The sequence below is a fragment of the Corvus kubaryi genome, unplaced genomic scaffold, assembly GCF_017639235.1.
Source record: "Corvus kubaryi isolate FWS band 111438036 unplaced genomic scaffold, C.kubaryi_AGA036_p1.0 74, whole genome shotgun sequence".
In the NCBI taxonomy this organism is placed as follows: Eukaryota; Metazoa; Chordata; class Aves; order Passeriformes; family Corvidae; genus Corvus; species Corvus kubaryi.
Genome location: NW_024582061.1, coordinates 15,174,281 through 15,187,844, shown reverse-complemented (window position 1 = coordinate 15,187,844; position 13,564 = coordinate 15,174,281). Strand labels below are relative to the sequence as shown.

Sequence of the window (13,564 nt, the reverse complement as noted above, 5' to 3'; positions counted from 1 at the left end):
TGACCATGAACAGATAGGTAATTTTTTTTTTCAGCCATCAGCTTTGGCTTCTGTAGAGCAAGATCTTAGACAGGTCATTACTTTGATCAGCTCAGCTTGAAAATAGAGAGCATTTAGGTTTCCTGCTTTCCTTTGGGAGATTATTCCAGACTATTTGATAGAGAGAACAAAAGCAACATATCTGAGTCACCACTAAGTCTTCCTCTGAGACAAAGCATCATTGTCACTTCAGTTCTTGACGTATGATTTTAAGGATTATTTATTGCTGCCCACAGTGAAGGTCACAGCCTGTTTAAAAAGCCACCCATGCAAAACTGGTCTAAAGTAAGTGTTAGGTAAAGGACTAGGGATGTAGCTATAGTCAATGCATACAAGTCCAATGGAATTTATATTTATAATGATCTTTATAATGAGGCTTAACTTGTCAGCCTGGTCTGATCCCTCTTACAGAGTCCCAAATCTCCCAGGTTTTAAAATACACTGTGTTTATTATCTCCTCTTGGGACTCCTATTTCCAAGTTTCTTCTTCCCATGAGATGTTACATCTCCAAGTTGGTTTCTTCTTTTTTCCTAGACGTGCTATCTTGCATTATTCTAAGATAAAGCTTCTTTTATTATATCCTACAGATACCTCCTTTACCTTTTACCCCCACATCCCAATTGTTTTGTGGGTCATTTTTTGGTGTCCATAAAGAAAATTCAATTTCCTCTAAATGATTTTCCCTCCCTCATCCAGATAATCATTTTAAGACCCTAGTCAGAAGCTGCATTGGCATCTCATCAAGACATCTCCTCCCACAGTTACCATTAGTTCCTTATTTCTACTTATGATTTGTTTCCAGCATACCAGACCCTATGCTCAGCCAATTTAAACAAACTTTCTTAACAAAGATATCACAAGCAAATATGCTGAATCCTTCCAAGTCAGCTCATCTAGGATTTTCATTTTATTTGCTCACTTCATAATGCAACTCATAAACAAATAAAAATGATGGTGCCATAATTTTAGCTGTTCCCAGTTCCCTCTTACTTGCTTTGCATCTGTTTCACTGTTTTATTCATTTCAGCAGACCACACTTCTTTCTATTTTGGACTTAACACACCAGTTGTGGTTTATCCCGCTCCTTCTGCTTTCCCTAGTCCTTTCCACCTCCCTCTCCAGGCAGAAGTACAGTCTGATAACTGAGGCAAAAGCCAGAAACTTCTTATACTGCTGAGCCAGGGTGACCTCCAGCCAATGGCTTAACCTCTGGTTTCATTTGCCCTGTACAGTTAGAGTGAAAAAACAGCTAGCTCATAGCAGGTCATTAGCACTTCATTGCTTCCTCACAGACTCTTGCCGGGTTGCTCAGCTCTGAACATTCACTCTGCCTTGAGACACAGAGCTGCAAACCACTGAGTAGCACAGGAACCTCTCCAGTGCTTTACTTATTACTAACAGGCACACTCACCCCAGTAACACAGCTCCCCTCTTCCCCAAAAGTCTTTCAGGACTTCGTTTTTCAGGAACTCGGGCTTATTACCTTCAGATAAAAGAGTACTTACTACCAGCTCTGCACAAACTATTCCCTACAGCACATGAGCTTCGCTAGGATCCTGCCTTATGCCTGCAGGATCCTCTTTTCCACAACATCTGTTTTTCCTATGACAAAACCACTCATCTCTCCCCATAGAATTGCTTAGAAACTACAGCAAGCCAAAGCCCTGACCTAGGCATACCCCCAACAACAGTCCTCACACCCAGCTGACCTCACAGTGCCTTTTATTTTGGCAATTATTCCCAGTAGCACCTGATCTCTGGCTGATTCCAGTTCAGCTGGGAGGCTGGAGAAAAGCCCAGGTCTCTTAAAGTGTTGTCCACCCCGTGAGTATTTTGCACAGATTTGTAGCCCTTGCTGGTCTCTTTCTCTGCAACTCCCTGCTCCAAAGGTGGACTCTATAAGGATGTCAAGTAGCCCATTGCAGAGTGGTCATCAAAAGAGGACTCCTTCTCCACCCTCAGTAGCTCCCATGTGTTTGGGCACTCTTTAAACTGGGACAGCAGATGGTGAAGGCTCTGGGAAGTGGGATTGTGCCCTGTGATGTGGCTGGCAGAGGAGGGGGATGACTGCCTGAAGCAATGCCAGCTCTCCTGGGGAGAGGAAGAGGTCCCAGAACAGCACACAAAAATGGGCCAGGAAAAAAGGCAGAGAAGCCCATGGTGGGCTGGAAAGCATGAATTAGGGCTGCCAGATGTGGGTCAGGGGCAGAGAAATTTCCCAGAGAAATGGGTTGGGGAAGGCAGGACTGAAACAGGTCCCTGAGAGCTGACAGAGGGGTAGCTGCAGGATGCCCCATGCTGAAGTTGTAAGTGAGCCAGTTACGTGAGGAAGGAAGGGAGTCCTCACCTGCCATGCTAGGTTGTCAGATTATCTTTTTTTATCCAGTTTATGCTTTTGTTTATCTTCCTTTATATATTTTTTTTTCTAACAGAATCCAGTGTGAAAGACATAGTAGTGCTGAAATCCACTCTGGGTAGGCTACCTTTTCCTTTCCTTTTGAGTTCGTGACTTTATGGGAGGGATTTTCACAGGGGACAGAAAACTTATCTGCCTCCTGGAGTTGTAAATCCTGGGAAGGGGAGTAGGAGCAGGGGAGCACCAGTGCTGCTGCTTGTCCAGATCCAAACTACATGACTGCTATGTACTGGATGGCTCTGGGCAGAGATACCAGCTGCCAGGGGCAATGCAGCCACCTCAGACTCCCTCCTAATGAGAACTGTGAAATAGCTTGGTGTACTGGTACCACACTGCTAATTCCAGGCCTCATGCAATACTGCTGAGTGGGGTGGGGATTTCCTGCGTGGCTCTGCGCTGGATGTGCCTCATTTAGGAGTCTGTTGTCTTGGCAATGTTTGAAGATGCTTTTAGTAATTTCAGGCAGTGTTGTGAGTTCTCTGTCTAGCAGCTTGCATTAGATATGCTATTAGAAGCTCACCTTTAAGCTGACATTTACTCAAAAGTCCTGGTGTGAAAGTCTTCTGAAACCTGGAATTCAGATGAGGGAGATGTAAAGCCAGGAAGAATATAGGGCTGAGAGGAGAAAGAAGTAAAAACGTAACTTAAAGCCAGTGGAAGATAACTGTGCTGTGCTGATATTTAAAGCCTGAGGTAGTATTAGCTTAACCAAGGAAAAGGGGACAGTTCTTACAGAAAGAGAAACTGGGGCAATGGTACGAAAGGATCGGTGCCACCACAACATACGTAAAAGTAAACCGAGACCACTGGGATGAGTCAGCCTTACCCTAAAACAGGGCTTACGCTGATGTACCAAGTGACAGTCCCATATCTTAATTTCCCTTACAACCACCTCTGTTGCAGGTTGCTACAGGTACAGCTATGTCCAGGAGGATGACATCCTAAGGCTGGAGGGCCCTGACTACCTGGCCTCCAGTTGTCTTTGGCACCTCCATGGCCTCAAGGGCTACATGATCAAGCTACGCCTGGAGTGGACTCTGCCTGACTGCAGGGACCGCCTGGCAATGTACGATGCAGCCGGGCCCCTGGAGAAACACCTCATCACCTTGTAGGTAGCTCCCGAGCAGGGAGAACACGCTGGGGAAGGCAGGCAGGATGGCACGACACACCACAGCAGGGGAAGGTGTCAAGAGTACATCAGAGGAGGTTCTCTTTGATGTACAACCTGCCTGTTGCTGATGAGCTGAAGTCACTGATGTGGGATATGTCTCGCACAGCCATGCAGCAGGAGCTGTCGCTGTTGGCCCTTTGTTTGGTTCAGTCAGTGCCTCACAACTGCTGTGTGTGGATAACACAGATCTCCATTGTCTCTCTTTCTCGTACTTCTCTTTTATTTGTTTATTGCTTGCTTCACTCCCATCCTTTTATCTCTTTCCCCTGAGGATCTATGGCTGCAGCCGGCAGGAGCCCATCGTGGAAGTCCTTTCATCTGGCCCTGTCATGTCCATTGTGTGGAAAAAAGCCATGTACAGCTACTATGACCCCTTCATCCTCTCAGCACAGGCGGTGGCCCTCGAAGGTGAGGAAGGCTGGAGGAGGGTGGCTGTAGTTACAAGGAGAATACGGGTTATCTCCTGCAGTATCAGAGCTCCTGGAGGTCCTGCATCCCTACTAGGGGCAGAATTCCCTCTGGATTGCAAGGGTGGTCAGTAAAAGGCAGGTTACATGTTGCTGCCTCGCAAGCCACTAGCATGTGGCTTGAGACTTTACAGCTCAGGGGCTGGCACGCAGCACCTGAGTGACTGTGATGCTTTAGGAGAAGGCCAAGCTCTCACGCATGGACAGACCAGATGTGGCCTGGACATCGCATCCACACGCGCTTGTAGATGAATGTCAATCTAACATAAGACACTAAGACAGCAAAATACATTACCATTACACTTCTCTGGACAAGAGGGGGAGGCTACAAAGGTTGCTGGCTAGAAATGACTGCTTGAAGGGAGACAGCACAGCACCCCAGTCACCTTTGGCATCAGGCCTTAGAGTCCCTTCTCTCCTCCAGTGGGCTGGATACATGGCCTCCCCGGGCTGAGGCTGAGCTGACAGAGAGCAGGGCTTTGAATGTCTGTATTTACAGCTTGTGAAGTGAACATAACTCTGCGGGAGAGCCTGGAGTTGCAGGGGAAGATCGGCACCCCACACTACCCCAGCTACTACTCACCCAACACGCAGTGCACCTGGCACATGATGGTAAGAGCCAGCTCCCACTAGAGCATCCATCCCATCCCCAAAACCCAGGCAGCACTCTGCACATTGTGGGGGGTACAGCCAGGGCTCTCAGTCAGATCATCATGAGAAGCAAGCAGAGGGTGGCAGCCTGCCCAACCTCCACATAAGGTGTGTTTCTGAAGGGGAAGGAGTCTAATATTGCATACCAGCACAGAGATGCCATAGCTGAGGAGGAATCTGAAACCTGATCTCCAGAGGAGTTCTTCAAAACAGAACCACATTGATAGGAATTGAGAGGAATTGCCAGGCTTTGACACCAGCAGCAGAGGCACCCTGGGCTGTGGCACAGCTCCAGCTTAGAGGGTGCTTCTTTCTGACCTGCAATGTGGCCAGATAAGTCTGGCCTTCTCATTTGCTCTGCTCGTTTCTGACTTACGGAGCGTGCTGTAACGCTCCTGGGAGCCATCTGCCCTCTGCTCTGCACCCCCTTGTATGCAGGTCCCATCCCTCGACTATGGGGTCACCCTCTGGTTCGACGCCTACGCACTCAGCAGACAGAAGCATGACCTGCCCTGTACCCAAGGCCAGTGGATAATTCAGAACAGAAGGTGTGTGGTGGGGTCCTGGTTTCTGTCTCTCACTTCCTACCTGGGATAAAACTGGGATTAAACCTCTGCAGGTTCCCTGCTCACTTCAGTCACCGTATTTGAAGAAGAAGAGCCACACACTGAGCTGCGCTCAGTGGCCACTCTTGGTGCTGGTGCCTCCTGCTTTTCTGCTCGTCTTGTTCACTCTCTCTCCAGTGAACACATTTCTTACAGATTTGCTTCGAGCTACCAACCTGCTTTCCCTGTCTTTGCTGTTTGCATCAGGCTTCTTAGTTTTCTCCTCTGTGTGTAACCTTGGTGTCCTCCCACGTCTCCTGTGTTTGCAAATCTGCCTGTCACCACCTCTGCAATATTATCTGTGTGTGCCATTGCCTTGCATCCACCTCCGTACAAATCTTCCCTTTAGCTCCATATCCTCCTGCTTTGACTGCAGCCACTTCCCCTGCAGGACTTCCCACAATTAGCATCCATATGTAGCTGGGGCTGCTGCTCACCACTACCTGGGTGCAAAGGATGGAGAAGTTGTTGTGCTCCCCTCTCCTCAAAGCAAGCTCTGAGATAGATGGACCTACAGCTTTTGGGTTTCCTCCCACTAACTGTAAAATTACCTGTTTCCCTCCAAAACCTCCCCCGACCCATCTCATTAGTGCCTTCTCCATGGTTCCTGTGGAGGTAACTTGTTTTCCTATGAAAGGTCTGATCAAGAGGTTATGTTACCCTGGCTTAGGATTTCCACTTTTTCTCTCCCTGCCTTCCTCTCTTAAACTGTCAGTGCCACAGTTTCTACAACATGGCTTCTTCGGGAAGATGACAAAGGAGAATCTTCTTAAATTCTAAGAACTAAACTGCTTTGCATGGCCAGATCTCAGTGCTTGCCAGAAAGTGGGAAATATGCAAAGATAGGAGGGTCGTTCTGGACTCTGTATCTCACTTACACTGAAGGCATTTTGTATTCCTGGTTTCCCCACAGCACCCAGTCTGTGTGACCCCCTTCCCACCCCAGCCCCTCTGAGCCCCCTTGCCCTGCTCTGTCTCCTGCCTCCCTCTCCAAGCCACCCCGCCTGTGTTTCCCCTCAGGTTGTGTGGCCTGCGGACCCTGCAAGCCTACGCTGAGAGGATCCCAGTCACATCTTCTGCTGACATCACCATCACCTTCACCTCGCAGATCTCCTTAACCGGCCCTGGCGTACAGGCAGCTTACAGCCTGTACAAGCAATCTGACCGTAAGCTCAGGTTCTTCCCTGCTCCTTAGTGGGGTGGTGGGGACCAGCAACCCCTCTGCACTTGGCTTGTGCCAGGAGAAACACAAGGCACAGCCCAGGAACCCTAGGTGCCATTCACCATTCAGGAAGATGCTCACAAACCAGTGACACCAGTGATGACCCCAAAAGAAGAGGCAATTATGTGCAAAGCTGCTTCTGCACATGTGGCCCTGCCTCTTGTGGCCAGAGCATCCATGCAACAAAACCCAAGGTCACAAAGCTGCTTAAAATCTTACCCTCATGTCAATATCACGGGCTGGCCTTGGGAATTCAAGGAGAAAGCACCTCTGCTTGAAGCAATATTTGTTGCTAAATTTTGATTACAAGATCTCTTAGAGAGAGCTGTTTCCTGCTCACCTTGGAATCCGTGCAAACAAGACATAAATAAAACCGCACACAAATACACACATATGCAAATGCCACCCACAGTCTGTCTTTCCAAGGCTTCACCATCTCCCTCCCAAAGGGTGCCAGTAATGCACACCAGTCCCTGAATACATGCACCTGTCAACGCGTCTAACAGCAACCCCTTCAAGGTCCCACGTAAGTTTTGATCACAGCTCCAAAGAGTCTGTTTCAGCTTTCCCGTGGCATTCAGGAGGCATGAAACTGCAGTGACCCCGAGGTATGGCATGCCAGACAGGGGGTTATCCTGGATATTGCCCATTGGTACAATGTGAAACACGGAAAGCCCTCTTTCCCCTGGTGCATAGCCTGGCTCCATATGCCCCTGTCAAGAGCAGATGACGTGGCAGATTTTGGGGAGTGCAGTGAGTGCTGCCAGCACACTGCAGCAACGTTTGTGTGGTCAGGAGGGTGTGCAACTCTGCACTTTGTTTTCAAGCCATGGTGCTCTGTTGCCGGGAAGTTTCCAGTCACTGGCGACTGATTACTCTCTTTTGGTAATTTCACAGCCTGTCCTGGGGAGTTCCTGTGTTTGGTGAACGGTTTGTGCGTCCCAGCCTGTGATGGGATCAAAGATTGCCCCAATGGACTGGATGAGAGAAATTGTGGTGAGTGATTTCTTCTCCCCACTGGTCCCTGGTCTCAGCAAGACACAGCCCCTCACCCCTCCAAGGGTAGGGAGGGATGGGGAGGATTTGGTTGGCCGAGGCACAGCCTTGTACCTCAACTTCAGGAGCTTAAACCTCTGTGCCCTTAGAAGTCTCATCCCACTGCTGTATGGCTTTAGCCTGCTCTGGAAGGAGCAGTAATGCTTCTGGCTCCTGTCACAGCACAGCCTTCCCAAGAGAGTCCCCTAGTAGCCAAGAGCACCAAGAGTTCCAGGCAGCCTGAAAGAAGTCCTCTGCCCAAGCAGTCCCCCACCTTGTCCTGCTTTCCTCCCACTCAGTCTACAACCAACATCAGCCCTGGCCTACAGCCCCCTCTGCTGTCACACCACTCAGCATCCCCCTCCCCATTCACACTTCCCCAAGCCCACCGTCTGCCCTTCTGTCTCCTCTTTCCCCCCAGGCCATTTGTGACACTTAATCTGTACAAATCCTCACTCACATATTTTGCCCCAGTTTGGGAACATCAAAGTCCTTGATCAGCCTCAGTCAGTTCTTCATGCCTAAAGCAGTTAGTGCTGATGCAGACTCCATCCTTAGCATCTCAGAACTCCTGCAGAGCCCCATTCTCATAGGAACAGTGATGCAGGCTTAGACATAACACCTAATTTGTCTGTTCTCTCATCTCTGGTGTGATGATGATATTGCTGCCACCACTAACTTTTCATTAGTTGTTTCCTACAGATGTTTTTTTACAGATAAAGAGCCCTGAACCACTGGAGACAGTGGCCAATTTTGAAAGATTCAGAGGAAGGTGTAGGAAAAGTCTAAAGTCAAAGGAAGGAGAAATATTTCTCAAGGAAGCTTTAATTCAATGCTAGAAATGTGAGAGCTCTCACAGGATTACCAAAGTTGGGTTTTGTATTGTCTGCAGTCTTGCTGATATTGTGCTCTGTCCCGTCATCCAGCTATCTGACATCACAGTTTGCATGCTTCCCTCCTGTAGACATGGATACCTTTGCATCCTTATGAATATCTAATCCTTTCTTGAATCCCAGTAGCTCCTTGGCCCCAGGGATATCGTGTCATTCAGTTCCACAGGCTGACACAGACCAAGACTGACAGAAACCCCACACTTTCTCAGTGTTTTCAAACATCACTTTATATTTGAAAAAGAAAATAGAGACATTATTATTTCTTCCTTTCTCGTACTCTTGCCACTGGTGCATCTCTGACTATTCACTCTATGTCTATATGGAACAGTCCCTGTCTTTAACATCAAAGTTCAGGATGTCTCAGACCTTCATGTGCCTTTAGTCATCTAGAAGCTTCATGCTATTAATGAAGAAATCATAGTCATTGCAGTAAGAAAATGGTACACACAAACAGAACAGTTCCTGCTATGGAAATCTGTAAACAGAAATCAAACTCTGCGATGGGCAGGCAGCTTAGGCCCATCTCCATCCTCCAGTGCCCAGCAGAACTCATGGACACTGCGGAATCCATTGCTGGATTGTGACCCACGAGCTGAGGGTAGCAGCAAGGCAGGAGGAATAGTGACATCACCAGACAGGATGCAGTCCTACAAAACCCTAACAAGGCAAGCAAACCAGGACTGGTGGTGGTAACTGAGGAGTCCATGGACCTCAAGGCAAGTACATAGTGCTGAGGCAGGTCTGAGACCAAGACAAGAAAAGTTAAGTCAGCAACAACAAAGTGTAAGACAGGGTCCAGGCACACCTACAATGCAGATCAGGCAAAAGCTACGCAGCTGCACTATACCAAAGCTGGTCTTAAGCACAGCTTATGAGGTGTGGGAAGAGGCTGTAGAGACTACAGGACTTAGGACCCTGACCTCACACCTTGTCTTGCATGCCTGATTCCCATGTGCTTCCCTCCTGTGCAGTGTGCCCTGCAAAGTTCCAGTGCCGTGAGGACAGCACTTGCATCGAGTTCAGCAGGGTCTGCAACCAGCAGCTGGACTGTGTCAACGGGAGTGATGAGGAATACTGCAGTGGAGGTAGGGAGGGGACAGTGCTGGGATGACAAATGCCCACCCCTGTGCTCGAGCCAAGGCTGTCTGTAGTGTACTTCCCCCATGTGACATAAGGGCACCATCTGAGAGGTAACTCGCCCAGCCTCCTCACAATGTTTGTGAGCTGTTTGTTTGTTCAGGAAACGCCCTGTCATCATTTATGGAGTTCCCCCAAGCTCTCTGCTGCCCTTTCTCCTCAGTTAAAGGACTTCAGGCTGCATCTACAACCAGCTGTCCTCTCTCAGCCTTGGTTTCCCTTCCTTTTTGCAGGAGTCCCTTGCAGTCCTTTCACCTACCGCTGTGAAGATGGGACCTGTGTGAAGAAACCCAACCCCCTGTGTGACACCACTGCGGACTGCAAGGACCTGTCTGATGAGAATCACTGTGGTGAGGAAATGATCAGCCACACCTCAGCCAGGCAGGTGCAGGAAGACACGTAGCTGCAAGTTGCCCCCTCTTTTCCCACCACCCAGAAGAAGCACCCACCCTCCCTTGTTCCACCACCTTCTCCCCACCCCAGTCCCACAGTACCAGTGCCCCTGCTCCATCCTGCGGTGCCAGGGACAGCAGCAATGAGCCAACTCTGTGCTGAGCTGTGAGCAGGCACTTGCTCTGTGGACAGCTTCTCCCTGCCTCTCCCTTCAGGCTGAGGCATCAGGCCGGACAGACTTGTCTCACAGGCCTGGTTCTACCCACAGCTGCCTGTTCGACCACTGTGTTGGCTTATATGCCATCGTACAAGGCTCCAGACAGGAAAATCACCCATGTCTGCATGGCTACTGGCAGGGAGGGAGTTTATGTTTTGATTTTCCCACTTGTTTTCTGCAGCCTTGGTAGGCAGTGAATCACTGGGAGGGTTTCCTGACAGCACAGCAGGCAGCACAGTCAGCATGCTGCCCCAAAGGCATCCCCAGGCTGCAGCTGGAGGTAGGGAACGCTGGGAGAGAGTGCTCACTAGACCCATCCTGGACAGTACATAAAGCATCTGCTGGCTGGGTAAGACAAGCAATTAGAGGTCAAACTCTTCAGTCAACTAAGCAGGAAAGGAAGGGCAGGCACAGTGTATCATGTTCCCTTCCTTCCCTGAAGTACCTGCTGTGTCTCCTCCTCAGACTGTGGGATGCAAGCCCCTCTCAGCAGGATTGTGAGTGGTATGAATTCTGTGGAAGGGGAGTGGCCATGGCAGGCCAGCCTGCAAGTTCGGGGCCGCCACATTTGTGGGGGAACACTGATTGCTGACCGCTGGGTGGTCTCAGCTGCGCACTGCTTCCAGGATGAGAGGTAAATGGAGAGGGGAGGTGCTGGATAGAAAGATTTGCATTGCTTTCTATGTCATGCATAATTGGAAGCTCTTCTGACTGGAGAAAATGTCATGGGGCAGCTGCACCCCTCATCTGGCACCTCAGCCATGCTTCTCCATGGCTTGGAGCTGAAGAAAGGGGTATGGATACATGCAGTATTATCTGGGGGTGCGTGCAGGGAAAAGGGGGCAATGCTGGCATTTGCAGAGCAGCTTTGAGGGGGCAATGACAGTGGAAGATGCTTCACAGCTCCGTCTTTGTTTTGGCTTTGCGTTGTTCCCACATAAAGATGGAGATGTCAGCATGTGCTAGGAGGGGGATAGCAGTACCTGCAAAGCCTGCCCTTTGGGTCCCATGCTCCTCTGCTGCATCCTACAGGCTGGCCTCCCCCTCCATCTGGACCGTTTACTTGGGCAAATACTTGCAAAATGCCACCGGCCATACAGAGGTGTCCTTCAAGGTTATCCATCTCTTCCTCCACCCTTATTACGAGGAGGACAGCCATGATTATGATGTGGCCCTGCTCCAGCTGGACCATCCTGTGATCATCTCATCCTTAATCCAGCCCATCTGCTTGCCTGCTCCTTCTCACATCTTTGAGCCTGGCCTTCATTGCTGGATCACTGGCTGGGGAGCCCTCAAGGAAGGTGGTAGGTTCAAGGTCTCTTAGTGGCCTACTGCAGCAGTACTGAGGCAGAAACATAGGTTCAGATGTGTTGTAGGCACAAGAGGTTTCTGTTCATCCCAAAACATTGTGCTTTCTTCGCTCCTTTTGATTTTGGATAATAGGTTATGCAAAGTTACCTGTTGAGTGCCCTGAAACCCCATTTGGAGAGGCAGGCATGACAGTCTGGTAATCTATATGGGGACAGTGTGTGTTTCTTCCTCCAAGGACTAGAACAGCCCTTCAGGTCAACTTAGCGCCTTCACCCACCCACAGACTTGTTCCAGCTGCTTCCTAACTGGAAACACTCAGGAGTCTTTACAGAACTGGACAGTCCTGGTTTGTATTCTTAGACAGACGAGCTTAACAACCATTTCAGTGAGAAACAAACCCAAGACTGACAACCCAGAGGTTTCCCCAAAGCAGAATACCCCTTGTCCCAAAAGATGAAGTGCCCAAAACATATCCTTGTAGGGAAAGGAATGAAGGGGAATTTTACTTCTTCCATGCAGAAAAAGTGATCTGCTGAAAGTCAGAGACTGTGATGCCAGTGGAGAGCAGAACCGAAATTCCGATGGCAGGTTTCAGCATGCAGTGAGGTAGGCATGGGCTGGGGGAAGTTCCACCGTAGCTCACCTGTGCTACTTTTGATGCTCTACCTTTCAGGGCACATCAGCAATGTTCTGCAGAAGGTGGACGTGCAGCTCATCCAGCAAAACATCTGCAGTGAGGCCTATCACTACATGATTACTCCCAGGATGCTGTGTGCTGGCTACTACCAGGGCAAGAAGGATGCCTGCCAGGTGACAGAGGAGTCATGGGATCAGGAGTGACTACCAGTGGTGGGATGTGTCCCAAGTCTCATAAATGCAATCCACAGTCTGAAATGAGGGGGAAAAGACTGTATAAGATCCCTTTTCCAACACTTCCTCTGATCTAAGCTCTCATGACCACTTCTTCCCAGCATCCTTGCCTTAGACAGGATCCAAATACAGTTAAAATACTCTTTTCTCACTTCAGCCTGTTCTCCACTCTACCTCCCACTTTCAAGTCAGGTGACTACATCAGTCTCTTACACCCTCAGCCTCTTTAGCGCCTGTCATACACAGTAACCCGCCTGTTCCTTCATTACTATCAATCTCAAGGAATTCCTCTCTGCCATCCCTCAAGGAATCCAGTTAAATTCCATCAGCTTCCTTGCTTGCCACATGTTTGGAAATGCCATACACAGCAAGAGGAATCAGTAGAGCAATCAGCTTTTTGGGACCTGGCTGAGAGGGAGGAATTTGCACGATGAAGGAATAAATGAGTCAGATGTTTGCACTGTTTCTGGCGTCTACCTAAGGTACAAGGAATGTTGCAGATGTTCCAGGCACGAGTTGAGGGGATACAGGAATCTGTATACAGAGGGGCTCAAAGATGGCATAATCAGGCAGCAGCAGAACCTGGTGGATCACCATCACTTCATTTTACTTTTCTTTTTTCTAGGGTGATTCTGGAGGTCCACTGGCCTGCAAAGAACCCAGTGGCAGATGGTTTCTGGCTGGTTTGGTCAGCTGGGGAATGGGATGTGCACGTGCAAATCATTATGGAGTATACACCAGGATCACTCAAGTGCTGGGCTGGATGAACCAAACCATGAGCTGAGAAAAGTGCATCTCTGTCTTCTCCCTATCACACCTACACTCACATGGCACTCATTCCTGATCTTGCTCACTTGCCTCTCAGAAAAAGAGTGTGGGATGTTGTCAGACCCAGGATGCTCTTCTGAACAGGGTTAAAAAAAGGCTGCTGCAGGGATTGTAGAGAAAAGCAGGCAGACCCTCTTCCCCATCAGTGCTTCCCAGGGAGCATCCCAAGGGGGTTTTAGGCCATCCATCCAAAAGAGGGGGGAAGGGAGGGAGGTGGGGGAGTTGTGGGCAATGACATGGCACACAGCAATAGTCCCAAGCCAATGGTTTCTGAGAAGAGGAATAAAGGGAGTTGAACTTTCCATGAA

General features: G+C 49.3%; 1 protein-coding gene across 3 annotated transcripts in view; it reads left to right on the top strand.

Annotated features, from left to right (window-relative positions):
• TMPRSS6 (transmembrane serine protease 6) overlaps nt 1-13,564 on the top strand; it is an 18,266-nt gene extending 4,702 nt beyond the window's left edge. For 2 of the 3 annotated variants that reach the window (XM_042050990.1, XM_042050989.1), the window contains 13 exons: nt 2,473-2,514; nt 3,360-3,564; nt 3,899-4,035; nt 4,594-4,706; nt 5,184-5,293; nt 6,371-6,516; nt 7,470-7,568; nt 9,472-9,585; nt 9,871-9,987; nt 10,713-10,881; nt 11,280-11,551; nt 12,232-12,368; nt 13,054-13,564. In XM_042050990.1, the coding sequence (XP_041906924.1) occupies nt 2,473-2,514; nt 3,360-3,564; nt 3,899-4,035; nt 4,594-4,706; nt 5,184-5,293; nt 6,371-6,516; nt 7,470-7,568; nt 9,472-9,585; nt 9,871-9,987; nt 10,713-10,881; nt 11,280-11,551; nt 12,232-12,368; nt 13,054-13,212 (1,820 nt within the window). In that variant the 3' untranslated portion in view covers nt 13,213-13,564. Of the gene's footprint in view, nt 1-2,472; nt 2,515-3,359; nt 3,565-3,898; nt 4,036-4,593; nt 4,707-5,183; nt 5,294-6,370; nt 6,517-7,469; nt 7,569-9,471; nt 9,586-9,870; nt 9,988-10,712; nt 10,882-11,279; nt 11,552-12,231; nt 12,369-12,735; nt 12,885-13,053 lie in introns of those variants that run through there. The other variant, XM_042050991.1, reaches the window with a different exon arrangement.